This window comes from Culex quinquefasciatus, chromosome 1, assembly GCF_015732765.1.
Source record: "Culex quinquefasciatus strain JHB chromosome 1, VPISU_Cqui_1.0_pri_paternal, whole genome shotgun sequence".
NCBI classification, from domain to species: domain Eukaryota; kingdom Metazoa; phylum Arthropoda; class Insecta; order Diptera; family Culicidae; genus Culex; species Culex quinquefasciatus.
The window spans coordinates 50,574,116-50,594,471 of NC_051861.1; the positions used below are offsets into that span (position 1 = coordinate 50,574,116).

General features: G+C 43.8%; 4 protein-coding genes and 1 long non-coding RNA gene across 6 annotated transcripts; 2 read left to right on the plus strand and 3 right to left on the minus strand.

Annotated features, from left to right (window-relative positions):
- Window positions 1–2,241: 2,241 nt before the first annotated feature.
- Window positions 2,242–3,416, plus strand: LOC6035352 (crossover junction endonuclease EME1). The gene is made up of 2 exons (XM_001845511.2): window positions 2,242–2,435; window positions 2,521–3,416. Exons 1-2 carry the CDS (start codon window positions 2,331–2,333, stop codon window positions 3,364–3,366), a joined length of 951 nt encoding a protein of 316 aa, XP_001845563.2. The 5' UTR covers window positions 2,242–2,330; the 3' UTR covers window positions 3,367–3,416.
- LOC6035353 (exosome component 10) lies at window positions 3,385–6,589 on the minus strand. The gene is made up of 4 exons (XM_038248453.1): window positions 6,351–6,589; window positions 4,511–6,289; window positions 4,360–4,455; window positions 3,385–4,298 (listed from the first exon to the last, which is right to left on the minus strand). Exons 1-4 carry the CDS (start codon window positions 6,462–6,464, stop codon window positions 3,480–3,482), a joined length of 2,808 nt encoding a protein of 935 aa, XP_038104381.1. The 5' UTR covers window positions 6,465–6,589; the 3' UTR covers window positions 3,385–3,479.
- Window positions 6,590–7,420: 831 nt separating this feature from the next.
- LOC119765162 lies at window positions 7,421–8,194 on the minus strand. The gene is made up of 2 exons (XR_005276532.1): window positions 7,847–8,194; window positions 7,421–7,776 (listed from the first exon to the last, which is right to left on the minus strand). It is a non-coding gene; the product is annotated as an uncharacterized LOC119765162 (long non-coding RNA).
- A 7,128-nt stretch (window positions 8,195–15,322) lies between these two features.
- Window positions 15,323–17,259, minus strand: LOC6035354 (thioredoxin domain-containing protein). The gene is made up of 5 exons (XM_038248479.1): window positions 16,990–17,259; window positions 16,128–16,452; window positions 15,897–16,058; window positions 15,714–15,839; window positions 15,323–15,651 (listed from the first exon to the last, which is right to left on the minus strand). Exons 1-5 carry the CDS (start codon window positions 17,129–17,131, stop codon window positions 15,438–15,440), a joined length of 969 nt encoding a protein of 322 aa, XP_038104407.1. The 5' UTR covers window positions 17,132–17,259; the 3' UTR covers window positions 15,323–15,437.
- A 348-nt stretch (window positions 17,260–17,607) lies between these two features.
- On the plus strand, window positions 17,608–19,751 carry LOC6035355 (mitochondrial import inner membrane translocase subunit Tim17-B). 2 transcript variants are annotated; one of them, XM_001845514.2, is made up of 4 exons: window positions 17,608–17,734; window positions 18,531–18,708; window positions 18,768–19,146; window positions 19,442–19,751. In XM_001845514.2, the coding sequence occupies exons 2-4, from the start codon at window positions 18,565–18,567 to the stop codon at window positions 19,462–19,464; spliced, it is 546 nt and encodes a 181-aa protein (XP_001845566.1). In that variant the 5' UTR covers window positions 17,608–17,734; window positions 18,531–18,564; the 3' UTR covers window positions 19,465–19,751. The 2 variants fall into 2 exon arrangements, with proteins under 2 accessions (XP_001845566.1, XP_038104411.1); XM_038248483.1 differs by having other exon boundaries at window positions 18,768–19,751.
- Window positions 19,752–20,356: the final 605 nt, after the last annotated feature.

Here is a 20,356-nt window from a genome sequence, read left to right on the forward strand (position 1 = left end):
CTCAGGCCAACAAAATGTGTACATCCATTTCCAAATTTAAAAGCTTTAAGTGCTCTAAAAACTGCTGTCCCTATTCAGACTGTAGTCCCGATTCACCCCAGATTACGGTAGTTGTATGACCGGCCCTTAAGGCTGTTCATGAAATATTAAAAAAAATTGATTGTCTGAATTTAAAAAAATAGCTTTAAACCAAATTTTAACATATTATAATAACATTCTTCATGTTTGAGTTTAATTCTTATAATTTCTATATTGATATTTTTAAACTGAAAAATGATGCAAGAAAACAAAATTATACATTTAAAATTGTGAAATGTGTGAAAAAGCTTGGATTATTTTCTAAAAATGTACAAAAAGACACTAAATTTAAATTTCTCCATTTTTAACTTCAAACTGATGTTTTTTTCTATTTTTTAAAGAAACAGGTAAACAAAAACTAATGTTTTTTTTCCAGAACAACTTTTCAGTGATAAAGTGTTTTTTAAGCTTAAAAAAGCAAATTATTCATACTGATAAAAGATCGCTTCAAATATTTTGAAAATATTAAAAAATGTATCAAAATAAGTCAAGAAATTTTGGAGCAAAATATATATTTTCATAAACTTTGAATTTTGAAAATAACGATTTGATTTAATATATATTTTTTACACTTTTTTAAATTTTGTGTGTTTTTAAAACCATTTATTTTAATAAAGGTGCACAACAACGTAAAAAGTTTTTTGTAAAGGATATTCGAATCCAAATTTCGTTTGAATAATTTTTATCATGTCTCATAGATTTTTTTTTCTATTGAAGTGTTGAGGAAATCAAACTAAAAAAAATTGCAACGAGCATTGAAATTTGAATGTTTTTTTTTCATATTAAAATTATATCAAGGTATTAAAATACAATCGTCAAAAACAATAACTATACAATTTCTAACAAACAAAAATTAAAATAAGTCAAATAAACACATTTTTGAAAGTTATTTTTGTTTTTCATTCCTAAAATCAAGATATATGAATCTTATTTGCAACAATACATCTTTTATTTATTTACTTAAAAAGAACCCAATCATCAAAAATTAAAAAAAAATGTGTTTACTTTATCAACTTTTATCAAATATTAGTTCCGGCCCGTCACTGCTTCAGAAAAATCAGATAAGGCAGGGCCAAAAGGTTGGGCACCCCTGGACTGAACCAATCGTTCCCAAACTTTGGGGAGTTGTTCAGGGCCCCAAAAGGAACTGAAAAACGTTACTTAATCCACCCTTAGGGCGAAGCCGTTGATCATTTTCGAAGAAAAATTGATCATCATTGTGCACTATAAAATATTTTGTATAAATTTCAATTCAACGAATATCTGCAACAAAATGAATCAGAAAGTGCCGGTTGTTGCCTTCTTGAAGCCACTGAAGGAATTTTTGCTCTAAATCAAATGTGTTTCAAAATGTATATAATTTTGTGGAACAATCATTGACGCCCAAGTTCGCAATCATTGATTAATGACGATTTCCATAACTTTACAAGGAATGGGATAATCGTTACCATAAGGAATCAGCACGTGTAGGGCACTGTTCTAAACAACTTGTTGAAGGAATTTTGTCAAAATATTGAAAGCGACGCAAAATTTATATCTTTGAACGAAATATAATGACAATGATGGAAGTCTTCACGTTAGATTCAATTTAACGAATTTCAGCACCAAAAGGAATCAGCATGTGCCGGTTGTTGCCTTTCTGAAGCCACTGAAAGAATTTTTGATCTAAATCAATTGTGCTTCAAAATTTATATAAATTTGTGGCACAGTCATTGACGTCCTTGTTGGCAATCATTGATTAATGACGATTTCCATAACTTTACAAGGAATGGGATAATCGTTACCAAAAGGAATCAGCATATGTATACGTGTGTATGTATTGCGTGTACGTACACGAGAAGAAAGTGAGGTTAAATTTTGTCCGGCCAGCAAAATCAAATGGTGCGCTAGTGTGCGTACGCGAAACGTCATAAAGCTCTATAGAGTTATCTAAGGCCGATCTCACGCACACTAGCACGCCATTTGTTTTGCTGGCGAGTACAAAATTTAACCTCAATCTTTTTGGTGTACGTACACGCAATACATGTGCACGTAGATATCTCAATGGATTTCACATCCGTTAATCGTGCACGCTTAAGCGTAATTATGCTACAGAAACTATTTTGTATGAGTTTGGGTACGCGGTAAACGGTTAATTAAAAAAAATCTGGCATCTCTGCCAGTTTTGTTGGTAAATAAAGAGTACCGTTTCAGGTCGTGTAACTGTTGTACTTTTCAAAATTTAAATAGTTAGCGGATATTTTTCCCCAAAAATGTCAGCAAAACAAGGTAAAAGTTGTGAAAATGTTACCGAACGTATGCAACAGCTCCATTTTAACGAGCAGCAGAGAAATATGAAGCCAGGGATGTGCAACAAGGTAATTTTGAATAAATTGTAGTCTTTATTTGAATGTTTAGAATCATTAAAATATTGTGAATTTTCAACTGAAAATGTGATTTCAGTTCATGCACGCGGTTATCGATCCCGACTTCCTGCAAGGCGATCACGGATCCGAAGTTCTTTCTAAGCTGAACGATTTAAGCCTCAAGTACGAAATCAAACGGCAAAAGTTTCCCCGCGTGGTCACATTTTACCGCGCCAACACGCAAACCCTCACCGTACAGGGCGCCGTTACCGCCAGAACTACTCCGCTAAAATTTATCGTTCATTTGATGACGGGCCAGCAACTGGTGCTGCACGTGAAGGAGGGAACTCTGCGGTCGCTTGTTGATCGGCTGACGACCCTGTATCCGGGCACGGTGGTTTCGTTGCTTGTTTTTGGATTGGTCAGCTACTGTCGCAGCAACAGGAACTGCGTCGGGCGCAAGGAAACGGAAACGGCGCTGACGGAAGTACAGCTGTTTAGCAAGTGCTCGTATCAGCTGCTGGATACGGCTGAGGAGGTTGGGAATTTCGTTGCTCAGTTGGGGAAAAGTTTGGCAGAGTTGCCGTACAAACAGCAGCAGTACGATAAGTATTGCCAGGAGCAGCTTTATTTGGGGAACGAAAAGAAGGGTTGCGTACGAGTTGAAGGGAGTGCCGGACTGCATCAGTTGTACCAGAACCAGCTGGTTAAAATTCCTTCGGTTTCGCTGGAAGTTGCTGAAGCCATCATCAGTGTTTATCCGAGCTTGAGCCAGCTGATTGACGGGTTTCGTTTCGCAGCCGATGGTCCCAACCTGCTGGCGGACATTCCCATTCGACGAGCGGGTGGACCCGTAACGACGTCGATTCGGCGAATCGGACCGGAAATGAGTAAGAAGATTTACCTGCTTTACAGCAGTTTGGAGTCGAGTCAGGAACTGTGAGTATTATTTAGCCGTTACTTCATTGCTTAATAAATCATTCTAAATTTATATATTTATTTTGAATCTTCTTTTATACACAAAAGAATACCAAATGAGTTTAGGATGAACCTAAGCTATTTTCTTTTCTGATTGTTCCCACCAAAGTTGAAGAGCTTCTGGTTGCTCTTGATGCCCTTCGCGATGCGACTGTTGGGGTGCAGATTTTTCTTCAACCCGTTCGAACTCGAACTTTCCCCGCCGTCCACCTTGCTCGCGTCACCTTGCTGCTGGCCAGCTTTACCCTGGCCAAATCTACCACCCTTTCCTTTCTGTGGCAGCGGCTTCGATCCGCCCTGGAATCGCGAGTAGTCCACCTTGCCATAGTCAAACGACGCAACCGGTTGGTTCGAACTCTGCCGGAACTCCTTGTTGGCCGCTCGTCCTTTTTTGAACTTTTTCCGGTTTTTGTTTTTCTTACCGTGAACCAGACTATCGTTTAGATTCGCAGCAGCAGCACTGTCCTCCTCGTCGTCTTCTTGATCTTCGTTGTCTTTTTTCGCGGTCGTGACGAGCGGTTTAATCTGCAGCGGATATTCTCCCTTGGACAGTCGGTCGGACTTTTCTTTCTTTCGCGGTGGTTCGTAGCTGTTGAAGCAAATCTTTTCGCCCGTTTCCGTCTTGCTGAGCTTTCTAGCCTCACTGTCCTCTTTCCGTTTTAGGGCCTTCAATGGAACCGACGGTTGTTTGGCCTCTTGGGAGTCGGGTTCGGGTTTGACTGGTGCGTCGCTTGCTTCCTGTTTGACAACGGGCGGTTCTTGCTGCTGTTCTGGGTCGGGTTCGTCCGCAGCCCGGTTGCGGTACGTTTCAATGTGACGCTCGAATGGGGTGTTGAACTTGCGATCCCGGTATGACAAATGCAACGAAGTGTTCAAACTAACGTTGCCGTCGGTTTCCTAGGGGGGAACAATGAGTTAGAAGTGTTTTGAAAGAATGTTTCACTGTTTGGAAATATACCTTCTTCTGATACTGCATCTCAATGAACTTTATCATTCTACTTTCATCAGCTGAACTGTCCTCGACGGCAGATCTACCCTTTTCGTCGAGTGTTCTCTGAAATAAAAGAAGACGTTCGTGATAATACTCAACAAAACACGCATCAACTCACGGTCTTCGATTGACCGAAAACATTCGCATCGGGGCACTCCTTCAGCAGCTTCTTCACGACGGTCTCGCACACGCCAATCTTAGCGCGCGAGTCCAGCAACGTGGGCAAGTTCGTCTCCAGATGGCCCTGGCCCTGACTGTTGTCGTGCGGACAAAACAGCGGATTGTTGATGTCGAACGTGGACTGAATCTTGTGTCGCGTGTCCTTTTGCTGCACGATGCCTTGCGGGACGGACTTGTTCAGGGGGATTTCTCGGGCTTTCAGGATTATCGCGTGCAACGTATGCAGATGCTGCCGGACGAGGGACGGAACCGGCGTGCAGCAAGCGATGATGCCCTGCATTTCACGGGGCAGCTTGGAAGCAATGTCCAGGGCCATGTGCTGGGGGAGGACATAGCCGGCGGATTCGTCCTCTAAGCGTGCAGTTTTGTCTCTCCAGTAGAGGATCTCCCGGAAGGCGTACATCTGGCGCTGGTCAAACACGTGCTTGGACCGGTGGTATATGTTCATGATGGAGTCCTCGTTGATGACCGGTTTCTCGTAACGATGCTTGCACAGGAAGGTGGATTTGTTGTACACGGTTTGCAGGAAACTGGCCCCCTTCTCGATGAGCTCGTTCCGCATACGATCGTAAATGTACAACAAATAGTGGGTGTCTTTGCGGGCGTACTCGATGAAGTTCTTTGGGATTGGACGGATTCGCCAATCGGCCAGCTGGTACGCCTTGTCCGTTTCTATGTTGCAGTAGTGCTTCAACAGAAACTGCAATCCTATCCGGGAAAACTCCAGCACCTTCGCCGCCTCTCCGGTATCGAACATGTTCACAACGTAAAGGGCCAAATCACGCTGCAGCCACTCGATATCGCTGATCGAGCCATGAAGAACCTTGACGACCTTCGTGTCGGTAAACACCTCGTTCAGCACGTGCAACTCTTCCCGCAGAGCGAGCGTATCAATGATGTAGTCCTTAGTCCGGGTGGAGATCTGCATCAAGCAAGTAAATCCCTGGAAGGTACGATACGAGTGATGTTCCAAATCGATGGCGAGCTCCTTGGCTTGTCTCAATTCTTCCAACAGTGGCGCCACCTGATCTTCCTTGTCTATGAAATCCAACGGCGTACTTTCAAGGTCCAACGGTTCTTGGGGCTCGACAGATTTCAACGCTTTCTTGGACGGCTCAAACCGGTCCAGCTCAAACTCATACGGATGCAGGTAGCTCACAATGTTACCCGCCTCGTCGTACTCTGGCAAGACCGCCAACGGCTTCAACGAATTCGGTTTATCCTTAATCTTCGGCACAAACGGATTCAACGCCGAGTTATCAACGGGAACCTTAAAGTTGATTTGCGGCCTCACAATGTTTGTACCCGTGACCAAGGTCGCTCGCACCACCGGTGACTTCCCACTGTTACTGCTCTCATTCCAAGACCCGCTAACCTTCTGCCGCGGCGTAACCGGAAGTTGAATCTCGCTGTGCAGCAGCACGGTTTCATGCTTCTTCTTGATCCCCGCGATTTCATCCAAATTGGAGTTAATCCGCTCCAGTATCGTATCGTTAAACTCCTGCAGCAGTTCGAACCTCTCCTCGCGATCCCGAGCCACGAAATTTCCCTTTACGTCGTGCATTTTCAGCACGTCCGAAATTGTGTGCAGAATCTTGTTGGCTTGCGCGTCCATAATGCGCACAAACGAAGGATGCGTGGCGTAAAGATCGCGGGAATTGCCAGCTGGCAGCGCCAGCACCGACTTCATCCCGTTTACAATCATCGATTGGCCATTCTAAAATCGAAATTATCACAATGAACCAAAATTTCCAATCAAAATCAACTTTCAAACTTACATCGCTGTACTTTTTAACCGGGCTGGAATCGATCGCAGCAGGAGGCCGCTTGCTCGTCCCAGCAGGCGTTGTGGGAGGTTTGGCCGGAGTTCCGGAGTGCGGTTTGATTTTCATCCTGAAATTGATCGGGTTTTGAAGGGGGGATGAAAATCAAATTGCTGCTGAACGGGAAAAATCGTGTGACCGCCGCGCACGAAAAGCAAAACAAAACCACGCGTTGACTGATGATGATTCGAAGCTGTCAACGCGACGAGGCAGTGTTGCCAGACATTTTGTTGAATCTGGTGCAAACATTACACTCAAAGTAAAAAGTATCCTTTTTTCAAGTTCACCCGTCGTCACCCTTTAAAAGGGTATCGAAAATGTACTGAATTTGACATACCCTTTTAAAGGGGTGACGCCGGGTGAACTTTAAAAAAGGATAGAAAGTATCCTTTTTGAGGATTGAAAGTACCCTTTTGAGGGATACTTCTGACTTTGAGTGTAGGATGCTAAAATCCAAGCTAAAATCTGTAATTACACTGAGCAAAAATCCCACGGTTTATCGAAGGGTTCTACACATGATCTGACCTTGGATCTGACCCTGCTGTACAGAGCACTCAAATATCAATCGCAAAACACTTGAATTTTGGGCACCAAAATATACTGTCAATTCAATAGCAAAACACTTGAATTTGACGTGTTGCGTCACATGAAATACAATATTATATTTATTGGTTTTAAATAAGGCTTTCTAGTCACAAATTTACCAACACATTGAAAGTATATTTACATGACAGCTGGACGTTTGTTTGCATCAGGTTTCCTATCTCTTTCTAGCAAAAATTTTTTTGTCAGGCGACTTCTAGCTGGTTTTTTTGACTGGCTGCCCGATATGTCAGACAACATAATTCGCAGGGCTGTGACAGCTACAGCTCGATCATTGTTTGCATCAGGACACTGTGACTAGGAGTTCGTCATTTTTGAGTTAAATTATATTTTTTTCACTGGGCCTAGAAAGCCTTATAGCTTTTCTTTCTATAATCAATGCATGTTTGCATGTAAAAGAAATGGATTTCGATTTTTTTTAAAATAAAGAAGATGTTGCGCAATTAAATTTTTTGGCTGCTTTTATTTTCTAACTTCAAGAACAACTTGGTGTGTAAAAATTTTGTAATTTTTTTCATCCGGTTGTCCCGACACCACCACTGCTTCCTGGGAGGTTCCTCAGCGTCGGCGAGTGAAGCACCGGTGCCGGCGGAGATGGAGGCCACTGGAGAATCTTTTTGTTGATGCGGAATTCTCTTTGGTGGAACCGCGGTGGTTCCATCGACTCAAACTGTGCCTTGACCATCCGAATGACGCATAGCTTGGCCCCTGCATCCGAATCTTGCTTCTCACTGGCACCGCTTCCTGGTACGGCATCTGCAGCTCTTTTGCATCCTTCCTGTGAATCATACAAAATAAATCCAAAAATCAAAACAAAACCCCACAACAAAAATTCTCTCTCCACTCACCAAATAGTTCGGAAAGGAACTTTATCACAAAAGTTGGCTTCTATCCGGGAATCCGGGAGACCAAGCCCTTCCGCTGGCCATACGGAGCCCGAGCCCGAGGACGCAGTCTTGTGGCGATGCTCATCTTCACGGTCACAATCCGGGCAGGCAATTTACTGGACTGGAACATGGCGGCAGCGAACTCACGCGGTCTGCGAAAAACGAACACACCGGACGGCCAAAACTTTCAAATGAGGAAACAAAGCAAAGTCTCATGAAGCTGTCGCGAACCTGCATTTCAAATCAAAACAAGATCAATTTCAAGTGTTTTCCTCATCACTTTGAATAGTTCAACACAGTGGGGCAAATTCATGAGCAAAACACTTGTAATTGTTGAGCCACCCGAATGAAAATAAGGTGTCAAAAAATACCAAAAAGTCAATCGCCAAAACACTTGAATTTAATAATGGATTGGATTGAAATTGATACACAAACAAATTAGATCTAAGATGCGGCTTAATTGAATCATTCAAGTGTTTGGGCACTTGGAAAAAAAGGGTGGCGTATTTTCAGTGATACACTCAACCATATTCGCGATTAAAAGCTCCATAATTCCACCAGATGGCGCGAACCATCGAAGCATGACGATTGAAATTTAACCTGTTAGTGACATAGGAATAAAAACTTAAATAAGGCTTTCTAGGCCCAGTGAAAAAAATATAATTTAACTCAAAAATGACGAACTCCTCGTCACAGTGTCCTGATGCAAACAATGATCGAGCTGTAGTTGTCACAGCCCTGAGAAGTATGTTGGCTGACATGTCGGGCAGTAAGTCAAAAAACCAGCTAGAAGTCGCTTGACAAAAAAAAAATGCTAGAAAGAGATAGGAAACCTGATGCAAACAAACGTCCAGCTGTCATGTAAACATACTTTGAATGTGTTGGTAAATTTCTGACTAGAAAGCCTTATAGTAGTTTATGCAACAAGTTGCAAAAAGAGGATTTTTTCAGCACGAGTCGTACATTTATCCAACGAGGTTCACCGAGTTGGATAAATACGTAGAGTGTTGAAAAATCAAGTTTTTCAACGAGTTCCATACAACATTTTTTGCAATTCCAAAAAACACACAGAGTGAAATTTTATGTATTTTGTCAATAAATCGTTTAAATAAATAAAAAATGTTGAAAAATTTTACTTTTCGAAACAAATTCTGAAAAGTTCAACTTTTCAGCACCCATTTGAGTGCTGAAAAGTAGAACCACCTTTATGCCTCCTCCTTGGCCCGCCGTTTCTGAACCAACCTTCAGTTGAGTTGCCTCGGCGTTTACACGACATCATTCCCGCCCAAAACGTTGTCGCGTGCGGTTCGATTTCTCGCTAAATAAACAAACGTTCTTTTCTAAAGTTTAACGCGAATGTTTTTCTTTATCACCGATTCTCGTCTCATCGCGGTAATCCGCTGTGCACTCCGGACTAAAGTCCGTCAGGTTATGGTCCCAGAAGTGGACGAGTTTTGGTGAAAGAGGACGATTCCACGGGTACTCGCTGGTGCTCCGAGTCGCGCGCGGTTCACGGGAAAAAGTGAGGTTGGAATCGGGTTGGAAAGTGCGCGAAAACAAAAGACAAAAGTTCAAGTGAAAAGTGCTTGTAAAGATGGCCGATCCGAAGACCGGAATCACCCGGTTGAACGAGGCCAACTGGTCCTCGTGGAAGCTGCGGATGGAAGCGCTGCTGGACACGGAAGAGCTGTGGGACGTGATCGAGGAAGAAGTCCCCGCAGCGGAGCAACAGGATGCTGTCTGGACCCGGAAGGACCGGAAGGCGCGATGTCATCTGATCGTTGCGTTGGAGGACAGCCAACTGCGGCATATTAAGGGCAAGGTTCACGCGCGGGACATCTTCGGGGCTCTCAAGGCCCACCACGAACAGGCGACGCGCTCCGTCCGTGTTTCGCTGCTGAAGAAAATGTGTGCGCTCATTCTCCCGGATGGCGGCGACCTTGTGGCGCATCTGCGCGAGTTCGAGGTTCTCTTCGACCGGCTGGAAGCGGCCGGAACGTCGCTCGACACGGACACCCTGATCTGCATGCTGCTTCGAAGCCTCCCGTCGTCGTACGATGGGGTCGTGACCGCGCTGGATTGCCTCGCGGACGATGACATTTCTCTCGAAATTGTCAAGACAAAGCTGGAAGATGAGTACAGCCGACAGCAGGAACGGAAGGGAGGTTCTCGCCAGGTGGAGAAAGCGATGCGGACTGCTGAAAGCAAGAACCGGAAGAAGCCGCCGAAGTGCTTCAACTGTGGGCAGCTTGGACACTTCAAGGGGAACTGCCCGAAGCTCGGCGGAGACCAGTAGAAGGACGGAAGTTCGCCCAAGCCAGACGGTGGTGGAGGCGCGAAGGCGAAGGCCGCGCAGAACGATGCGCGGGGCGTCGCGTTCACCGTCGGAGGGAAGCAAACTGCCTGCTGGGTGATCGACAGTGGTGCCAGCGCTCATATGACCAACGACCGGGAGTTCTTCGAGTCGCTGCGTGAGTTCGCCGGTGGCAATATCACGCTGGCGGACGGTAAGAAGACGGAGATCCAGGGAGAGAGCAGCGGAACAGTGTTTGGCATCGACGGTGAAGGAAGAAAGGTTAAACTCGATGTCCAAGAAGTGAAGTACGTGCCGGGACTTTCCACGAACCTGATCTCGGTCGGGAAACTGGCCAACAAAGACTACAGTGTAGTGTTCGACAAGGTGAGCTGTTCGGTAGTGAGTGACAGTAAAGTGATCGCCACGGGTGGACGCCACGGAGGGCTCTACTACCTGCGCCAAGCGGAGGAGGAATCGATGGTGGCCGCCGAACGTCGGCACAAAGTAGACTGCCAGCACCAGTGGCATCGACGGCTCGGTCATCGCGACTGGGCAGCGGCGGAGCGGCTTGTCAAGGACGAGCTGGCCACGGGGATGAAGGTAACGGACTGCGGTCTGAGACTGGCGTGTGAGTGCTGTATGGAGGGGAAGTCTGCTCGGCTTCCGTTTCCACCGGTCATCGACCGGAAGTCGTCGAAGGTGCTGGACATCGTCCACACCGACCTGTGGGGACCAATGAGAACCGTTACGCCAAGCGGTAATCGGTACGTGATGACGATGATTGACGACTACAGCCGCTTCACAGTCATCTACCTCCTGAAGCAGAAGTCGGAGGCGGCCGATCGGATCAAAGAGTACGTCCGTTGGGTGGAGAACCTGTTTGGCCGCAAGCCGCGGGTGGTGAGGTCGGATGGAGGGGGAGAGTACGACAACCGTGAACTCCGCACCTTCTACAAGGCGGAAGGGATCAAGCCTCAGTTTACCACCGCGCATTCCCCGCAGTCGAACGGCGTCGCTGAACGAAAGAACAGATCGTTAACGGAAATGGCCACCTGTATGCTAAACGACGCTGTGCTGGACATGCGGTTCTGGGGTGAGGCCATGCTCACGGCCGCGTACCTGCAGAACAGAACGCCGTCCAGATCGATCCAAGGCACCCCTTACGAGCTCTGGTGGGGACGAAAGCCCGACATGAAACATCTTCGGGTGTTCGGCAGCGAAGCGTACGTTCATGTCCCGGGTGTCAATCGTGGCAAGCTGGACAGTAAGGCAAGAAAGTTGGTGTTCGTCGGGTACGCATTCGAACAAAAAGCGTATCGTTTCGTCGACGTGGAGACGGACAAGATCACCGTTAGCCGTGATGCCAGATTCCTCGAGCTGGGCAACGGCACGTCAACGGTGGAGTGGTCAACGGAGAACCCAGATGAGGAGATTCAGCTGAAGCCGTTCGTCGTCAAGAAGGAGGAGCTCAAAGAAGAGGACACCAGACTTGTCGCGCAGGGCTATGCGCAGCAATCTGGAGTGGACGTGGAGGACGTGTTCGCACCTGTCACACGTCAAGCAACCTTCCGAACGTTCCTCACGGTGGCGCTGAAGCATGGAATGACCGTGCGACATCTGGACATAAAGACCGCCTATCTTTATGGGTCGCTCGAAGAAGAAGTGTACATGAGATCAAGCTGGAGTATTGCCCAACCGACCAGATGACTGCTGACGTGTTGACGAAACCGTTGGGGCCAACGAAGCACCGGGAGTTCTGCGAACTACTCGGGCTCGAGCAGCATCAGTGAGAAGGATCACACTGAGGGGGAGTGTTGAAAGTAACAGTGTTCACCTTTATGCCTCCTCCTTGGCCCGCCGTTTCTGAACCAAACTTCAGTTGAGTTGCCTCGGCGTTTACACGACATCATTCCCGCCCAAAACGTTGTCGCGTGCGGTTCGATTTCTCGCTAACGTTATTTTCTAAAGTTTAACGCGAGTGTTTTTCTTTTTCACCGATTCTCGTCTCGTCGCGGTAATCCGCTGTGCACTCCGGACAAAAGTCCGTCAAATTTTTCAGTTCAACCCATATAACCCATAATATTTTTTTTTGGTTGTAGTACCTGGACTCAAAAAATCGTACGAAAAGTGGGATTTGGAACTCAAAAAATCATGAGGGCTTTTGTTAATTTGATTTGGTTAACCGCGGTGGATTTTCTTGAAATAATTCGAACTGTCAAAAATCCACCAAAGCATCTACCGGTGGATACTTTTCTACCACAGATTTTTGTGCGATCAATGTGGTAGATGCTTTGGTGGATTTTTGACAGTTCGAATTATTTCAAGAAAATCCACCGCGGTTAACCAAATCAGATTAACAAAAGCCCTATGATTTTTGGTAAGGGTGTGTAGATTATTTCATACACTGATAATCAACATTACACACTGTTCAGTTCACTTTTACATACTTGTATGGGATTTTTCAGTTCAAGTATGATTAAACGAAAGTGTGTAATCATACTTGAACTGAAAACTCCATACAAGTGTGTAAAAGTGAACTGAAAAAAGGTGCAGGTGGTTATGTTACACATGACCAGTATGACAAAGAACTTTGCAAGATGATTGTTGAAATTTTCGATTAGAATGTCCGGTCCAAATTTTCCCATGATTCCCTTATAATAACACAAGACAACTCTTTTGTGAATAGTTTTAAGACATAATATCAACGTCCTATCGAACTAAGGGGACGGAAATTGCAAATGGAGCTGCAATATAAATCAAGGTGAAATCAATGGACTTTCCCTCACCACTCGAAAGTTACCAAGATGCGGAAATGTTTTTGCAAGGCTGTTGCAAGCAATCGGCGGTAGCAAAGTAAATTTCAACAGCAAACATTACAACTGCCCTTTCCAGGGTTCTAATTGATTATGAAATAGTTATTCTATATTTCACTCCGGATTGTGGCCATTCCTGCCGAAATTTCAAATTTCATGTCCATATCAAAATCCATGATGTTTTATACCCATATTGCCTCAACTCTTATGGTTCGGCAAATGTCCCCCTACCGGAACATCCCCGTGGCCTCCGCATTGTGGCCACTACTGCCGAAATTTTAAATTTCATGTCCATATCAAAATCCATGATGTTTGATACCCATATTGTTCGGCAAATGTCCCCCCATCGGAACATCCGCGGGGCCTCCGGCCACTCCGGATTGTGGTCACGACTGCCGAAATGTCAAATTTCATGTCCAGTATCAAAAACCATAAACTTTATCGCAACCACAACCAACTTGACCCAAAGGGAACTGGTTCTCGAACAACACGGAGACCCCTTCTTGATGCCGTTAACCGGAGCCTTCCGGGTGAAGATCAGCAGCTTGACCATATCGGTCCCTAAAGTTCTTCCTTGATGGCCTGCAGCGACAATCCGTCCCGTTCCTGTGACGGCCCGAGCCATTTCGGCGACCTCTCCACTGGGGAAATTTCTGCGACCGGGGGAAATTTCTGCTGTCCCTTCTGATCCTGCAACTGCCACTCGATGTTGACTCCTCGGCTGTCAGAAAATTATGAGCTTGAGTGGAGGTGATTTTAGATACATCAATCTCACGTCTCTTGGAGAGGATGATCGGGAAAGGTTTGTTTAACCAATCAGCGTGAAGGAAAAGGAGGGGAAGTCTGCGAAGAGGGGAAATCGTCACGTAACGATTTCGCTTCGCGAAAATTTGGGTTCCGATCTTTTTATTCATTCTCTTTACACATACTACACACCACCTAGAGCACCAAACAGTGCGTTGCAAGTGTATTTGTAGCAAGAAAGCGCAATCGACTGTGGATTTGCTCGTGTGTGTGTTTGTGTAGTAAACCACACTAAAATCGAAATATAGAAATCTTGGAGTCAAGTTTTGAAAACTAATGGTGTGACTGATTGCAAATACAATCTTTGTTCTAGATTTTCCCCAAGATCGATCGGATGAGCAAACTCGTGGAGGGTAGTTGCACGGCAGAAACCAGGCGCACACAAATGAAGCTCCCCAGCCCGCGTTTGTGTGTATGCGCTGAAAAGGGCCATTTTAACATCCTATGACGCTGATAAAACTATGCGATGATGACACTCCAAGTTGCCGGCAATTTTCCCTCCCGCGCCTGCTCTGCCTCTCTTTCCACAACAATTCTCTCCTTTCTCTCGGCGGCTCAGCTGTGCTGCTGCTGCTTCTCGATCCTCCTCGTGTGAAGCTTCGGACTCGTTTGAGCTTCGACCGGCGGCGCGGCGCTCTTTTATAACCTCGCTTGGCTGTGACGGCTCGACGTTTTCGAAGCGTGGCCGAGAGCAAAATTTGCTAAGTGCTAGATACTTGAATCTGATTAATGTGTTCGGGAAAGGTTGCGCTCAACCAATCAGCGACCGGGATTTTCCCGGTCTGAATTTTTATTTTTCTTCTTAACTTTTGAGTACTTTAACAAAGTTTTATCAACTTTATGCGGTAGTCAACTTGTACTTTAAGACATCCCCTTTCGTTTGGTGGGTAGAACATAAAGATTGCTTGAATGGGGTGGAAGATATAAGCGTTTAAAAGACTACACAATTTCGTTACACTTTCGCTTCGCGAAATTTTGGATTGACACCCGTAGACAGTGCCCTTAGGACAAAGTTCTTTGTCAAAAGTGTAATGCTGTTTACCAGTGTAGTTGGACAATTCGAAATATTTCAAGAAAATTTACCGCGGTTAACCAAAATCAAATTAACAATGCAACCGAGAATGCAACTTCCCACTGAGAATTTTGGCTCGAGTCTCGAGTCGATCTGGCTCGAAATCGAGCCTGAATCGAGTCGAGGCTCGAGCCAAAATTCTCAGTGGGTTAGGTTTATTCCCGTATCGCAGAATTCTGCAATTCTGCACAGAATCCCCGCCGCAGACCATTCCGGTACTTTTCTGCACCAAAAGTTTTCTCTATTCTGCTAGTTAGTATTTACCTAACTGTGGTTGAAAAGTTTTTTTTTTGACATTTTTGACAGTTGGACTCGCAATCTTAAGGTCGTCAGTTCGAATCCCGGAGTGGATAGGAGATATGTGCAAAAGAAGTTAGGATTGCCTTAAGTCATTCAAACAACTAGCCGAGTAAAAATTTTGCAATAAATACCTTCAAGACGAACGAACAATATCATTTGATGTGACCTCGCTCTCGTCTGATTTCGCAGCAAAGATCAATTTTTATTATTTTTTTCTGGTACATCAATAACATCTGAAGCACTTTCACCTTGCTCACCAACACTGCTTTATTTCGCCTTCTTGACCTTTGTTTTCTTGCTTTTGGAAGCAGCTTTCATTCGCGTGATACCAGCCAGCACAATCGCGGCGGTGAATCCCAAAACTACGAATATGAACGATCCCAGCAGCGCGTAGTACAAGGTGCGATAATTTGTATACAGCTCGTCGACCAAGACGGGCAAGTTCTTCAGATAGTACACGGATCGGTCCACAATTTGATCGCTGTGAAGAAAAGTAAAAAGAAATCAGCTTTTTACTATAAATCGAAACTGAAGTTTACTCACAATGGTGACGGTGGAACTGGGACACTTTCCGGCGATGTATTTTTATACCATTCTTGTGCAAATTTGACGAAAGATTTTATATCGTACTTTCCAACTTCATAACGGTAAAACTTTCCTTGGCGAAGGCTGAAATTAAATTATTTTTCAATGACAACTGTTTTAAAAAGAATGGTCATAACTTACAAAATAAATGCCGGAACACCTTCAATACGGAACCGCTTCGCGGTTTCGATTCCCTTTCCATCCTTTTGAATTCTGGCCACATTCATTCGGGCCTTCAAATCAGCTGACACCGCTTCCCAAACCGCAGTCAGGCGTTGGCAGTCCACGCAGTTGGAGGTGTAACTGAAAGGTGAATTTTTATTTGAGTTCTTATCAGGTTATGTTCGAAGAACTCGAGAACTAGAAACGTACAACATGATAAACCAATCTCCGGTGGTCGCTCCGCTGCTAGCTTGCGTTAAATGTTCAAAGTTTTCATCGGACAGTTCCTTCACATTCGGGTCCTTGTTCTGCACAAACTTTCCAATGAGGGCATCCTCATTAATTGGACCGTCGTACAGCAGTGGTACGCCGTGGCGGAAAAATACGACGGCTGGCTCCTTTGTCGGACTGTACAGTCGTGTCATTTGGCTTCCGCTGAGCTTGACTATTTCCGCTTCCAGGTTATCTTTCACCTCCTGTTTGAGGTTTGCCAGCACCGCTTCCAGCTTGTCGCAATCATTGCAGTTTTGTTTGGCTAAATGGACATTTTGAAGGGATTAAAATAAGATTTAAAATGTTCAAGCTCCGGTGGAATCGGTGGCGAAAAAAATAGTCAGTTAGGTTTGGGTGCTCTCACCATTCAAGCCTTTGGTCTCCTAGGTTCGAGCAGAAACTTGCAATAGAGACCACAAAATATCCGGGGGTTGCTAACGTGGATGGTTTGTTTTGTTTTGCATGTTCAACTATCTCGTGTTTTTTTTAAAGTTGATTGACTACGCCCTCCCAAATTATCATGCAAGCAAAATGAGCGCTTTCGTAACAACAACGGAAAGGTCAAGTACTTAAAATGCATAAAGTTGGCCAACGAAAAAGCCTACCCTAACACGGATGTGAACTTCAAGTCCTAGATTGCATAAATAAAATGTTGTAGGAAATGTAGCGTTTGCCAAACCCACAATTGATTTTTTAGTATTTCTCGATGAACTAAACTAGCATAAACTAGGTTATACAACGCCATCCCGGCTATTTCACGAATTAAGGCCAATATCTTTTTTAAAGATATTTTACTTACAAAATAGAACCACCAAGTTGGAATGACTGTGGAATAACTTTACGAGCTCGTCATCATTGATAGTTTTAATGACGTTTGCCTGCACGATAAAGCCGGCTGCCATAAACAGCAACAACGCCGTCGTTGTTGCAAAAATATGCATTGTTTCACGAAATTTTGCAGCTTTGCGATAATTTAAACTAATATGATTTAGATTATGGTTTTAAATAATGTTAAACTTAACAATGGTTTCATCAACAGGTGGTAAATGGACGGATGCAAAAAAAATAATGATGCATTTTGATGCCACGAATTCCGGGCAATGGTGCCAGCGTTTTTTTTTACATATTTTTCAATCCTGGTAAATTATTGTTTATTGTTGTGTTTAAACTTAACTGAATTTACCATTGAAAAATAATTGCATTCTGTTGTTAATTTATCCAAAAAACAATTTGAGAGACCAGGATTTGTACGATTTTGTTATAATCAATTTGTCTCTGTGATTTGATTTGAGCTCTGCAGATCCCAAATCAATGCAGTAAGTTTCACCAGAATACATACTCACACAAATTTGGCATCACTGCTCTGCAGTTCCAGTTTGCTGCATGGGCTAAGTCGACTGTCACTGTTTAATGTCGACTTGTCAAACCTCGCGCATGGCGACCGAACGAACGAAGTTAGCAAAGAGTAAAAGAAAAAAAGTTGATGTAACAAACGTGATCGGTTGAAATTTCAGCATAATTCGAACGAAAAACAATTTTATACGGTAATAAATGGTGACTTTTAAAGATTATGCGACTGCGCTGCTGCTGAGTGCAAATTTGTATAGTTTTGAGATGTTTTGTAGGCAAAAAATCGACCAAATCACTTTCGATCAGAGTGGTTTGATAAGTCCTTGAAAATTAGGTTTTTTTTTTCGCAAATAATGAAGTGCGCAACCCACTGAGAATTCGTCATCTAAATTTAGCGGATTAAAATGAGTGTTATCAATATTTCACGGGCGCTGACGATCGCGGTTGCATAACTTTGTTTACCTTAAACTGGTTTCCTGTTGCAAATTCGGTTGTCAGATCGGACCCGGATGTACGGGTCTCGGCTAAATCAAGACAACTTGCACTCAAATACCATTTTCAAAATCCCTTTCCCTCCCGGTTTCTGGGATTGATAAGAAAAGTTAAAAAAGCGATGGATCTGCCAGTATTGACCGTGAACTGGAAACAAAAATGAGTCCAATTAATAACTGATTGCATTTTATTCAAATCCACGTTTGTTATTTATTCCGGAAATCTGGCTAGCATTGCACTGGACGACTGTCTTGTCTCATGCACTTGCCGTCGTTATCTTCCCAGCCTGCATTGTGATATGGTGGCAACAATGAACATGTTTTGTTAAATTAATTTCAACTGAGCCTTATGCGGTTTCACATTAAAACTGTTTGCACTTAGACATGCATGGTTTAACCTTTGAGACAAAGCATATTACTAGTAGGATCAACCAGAATTATTATCTTTAAGCCTTTATTTTATTTTTAATTTAATGAATTATTTCTTGAAATTTTTCAGATAAAAACTACGAAACAAATCGAAGTGATTGACGATGGAGGAATACGCCCGTGAACCGTGCCCGTACCGGATTGTGGACGATTGCGGAGGTGCGTTCGCGATGGGTTGCATAGGCGGTGGTGTGTTCCAGGCGATTAAAGGCTTCCGCAATGCGCCCAGCGGATTTAGCAGACGAATGGTGAGTTTACCCAAAGGAAGTCGGTAATTCCGTTCTTAAAAATCCGCTTCAAACTCCAGGTCGGCAGTCTCACGGCAATCAAGGCGCGCTCTCCCATAATCGCCGGAAACTTTGCAGTTTGGGGTGGAATGTTCAGCACAATCGACTGCACGTTGGTGCATTTTCGCAAGAAGGAAGACCCGTGGAACTCGATCATCAGTGGCGCGGCGACCGGAGGTATCCTGGCGGCACGTAACGGCGTCGGTGCGATGGCTGGCAGTGCCATCATTGGGGGAGTTTTGCTTGCGCTGATAGAGGGCGTTGGAATCCTGTTTACCCGACTCTCCGCCGAACAGTTCCGCTCGCAGCCCATAGTAGAAGATCCGTCGGCACTGGGAGACCCAACGCAGAACGCGGCGTCCTCGTCCGGCGCCTCCTCGACGATGCCGTTCGGTTTTGGTCAGTCAGGACAAAACTATCAATAAGCACGTTGTATAGTTGTGTTTGGGGTTTAGTTTGTAGTTCTAAATTTAAAGTGCGCTGCTGCGTTGGTGTGTGAAAGTGCGAAACTAAAAAGCGTCCGATTTAAAGCTGGTGGAAAAGGCTCCTCACGAAGACAATCGTAATTATTTGTCGAGGAGACAAAACGCCACTTTTAGAAAAGAGCCCTTTCCCGGACCAGCCGAACCAAAACACTGCTAACTTCCTGTGATCCTCAAACTGAAAGTGATTTCCCTTTTTTTCTTCCTTTCAGGAAAAGATAAAGGAATCGGCTAGGTCAGGGAGGTTCGGCTCTTTCTTTTAGTCGCAATAGACGGATGCTACAAGAATGAACGCGATAGGTTGCCTGGGGTGTGCGTTAAAAGTTTAATTTTCAAGCAAGGCGAAAAATCTGGACATATTCTAGAGACAGTACTAAAATGTAAACCAATGTGTAATAGAATAAATTTCAGTTCCCAGTGAAGCTACATTTCATACCGGGTTCTGCCAAGCATTATTATCCCGGACTAATTTCGCACCGACTTTTCGTTGTCTTGAATAAAACAAGTGTTTGATGATTTAAAGTTTTTTTTTCCTTTTACGGTATACTAGATGCATAGCATACAGTCTGGACTCCAGACTCGATTATCCGAAGGTTTGTATGGAACTTCGGATAATCGAATCACGAACACAAAAAAAAATCGTATTTTCTTTCTTCAAACATAAAATTTGAGTTCTTCGACCCCATTTTAGTCACAAGATTTAAAAAAAATCCAAGAGTCCAAAAATTGAGGAATTGAAAAATACAATAAAAAATCAGAAAAATAAAAATTGTAGTACTCTAAAATTTTAAATTCTAAAATTATTAAACTAAATTTTTAAATTTACAAATCTCTTATTTTTTTTAATTTGCATTTCCTTTATTTTCTAAATTCTGAAACTTTCATATTCAAAAATCCTTCATTTGTTGAATTAAAGAACTTTAATTCTCAAAGTGTTGAATTCTTCAATTTTTAATTCAATTTTTAATTTTAATATTTTGAAATTTTTAAATGCTAACGTAAATTTTTTGCCGCTATCTCAAATTACAAAAAAATGCATTTTTGAAGTCATAGTTTAAACCCATTTTTTTTTTGAAAGATAAACGAGTCGTGGCTAACGTTTCAATGCTTAGATTATTAAATTTTAA

Excerpts from the sequence above, each read along its gene's own strand:
- LOC6035355 (XM_038248483.1), top strand. The coding sequence starts at position 18,565 with ATGGAGGAATACGCCCGTGAACCGTGCCCGTACCGGATTGTGGACGAT. Across the intron at positions 18,709-18,767 it reads GCGGATTTAGCAGACGAATG|GTCGGCAGTCTCACGGCAAT; the intron begins GTGAGTTTACCC and ends TTCAAACTCCAG.
- LOC6035353 (XM_038248453.1), bottom strand. The coding sequence starts at position 6,464 with ATGAAAATCAAACCGCACTCCGGAACTCCGGCCAAACCTCCCACAACG. Across the intron at positions 6,290-6,350 it reads CGGTTAAAAAGTACAGCGAT|AATGGCCAATCGATGATTGT; the intron begins GTAAGTTTGAAA and ends TTTCGATTTTAG. Across the intron at positions 4,299-4,359 it reads AGATGCAGTATCAGAAGAAG|GAAACCGACGGCAACGTTAG; the intron begins GTATATTTCCAA and ends GTTCCCCCCTAG.
- LOC6035352 (XM_001845511.2), top strand. The coding sequence starts at position 2,331 with ATGTCAGCAAAACAAGGTAAAAGTTGTGAAAATGTTACCGAACGTATG. Across the intron at positions 2,436-2,520 it reads AGCCAGGGATGTGCAACAAG|TTCATGCACGCGGTTATCGA; the intron begins GTAATTTTGAAT and ends ATGTGATTTCAG.
- LOC6035354 (XM_038248479.1), bottom strand. The coding sequence starts at position 17,131 with ATGCATATTTTTGCAACAACGACGGCGTTGTTGCTGTTTATGGCAGCC. Across the intron at positions 16,453-16,989 it reads CAACTTGGTGGTTCTATTTT|CCAAACAAAACTGCAATGAT; the intron begins GTAAGTAAAATA and ends ATGTCCATTTAG. Across the intron at positions 15,652-15,713 it reads CCAGTTCCACCGTCACCATT|CGATCAAATTGTGGACCGAT; the intron begins GTGAGTAAACTT and ends TTTTCTTCACAG.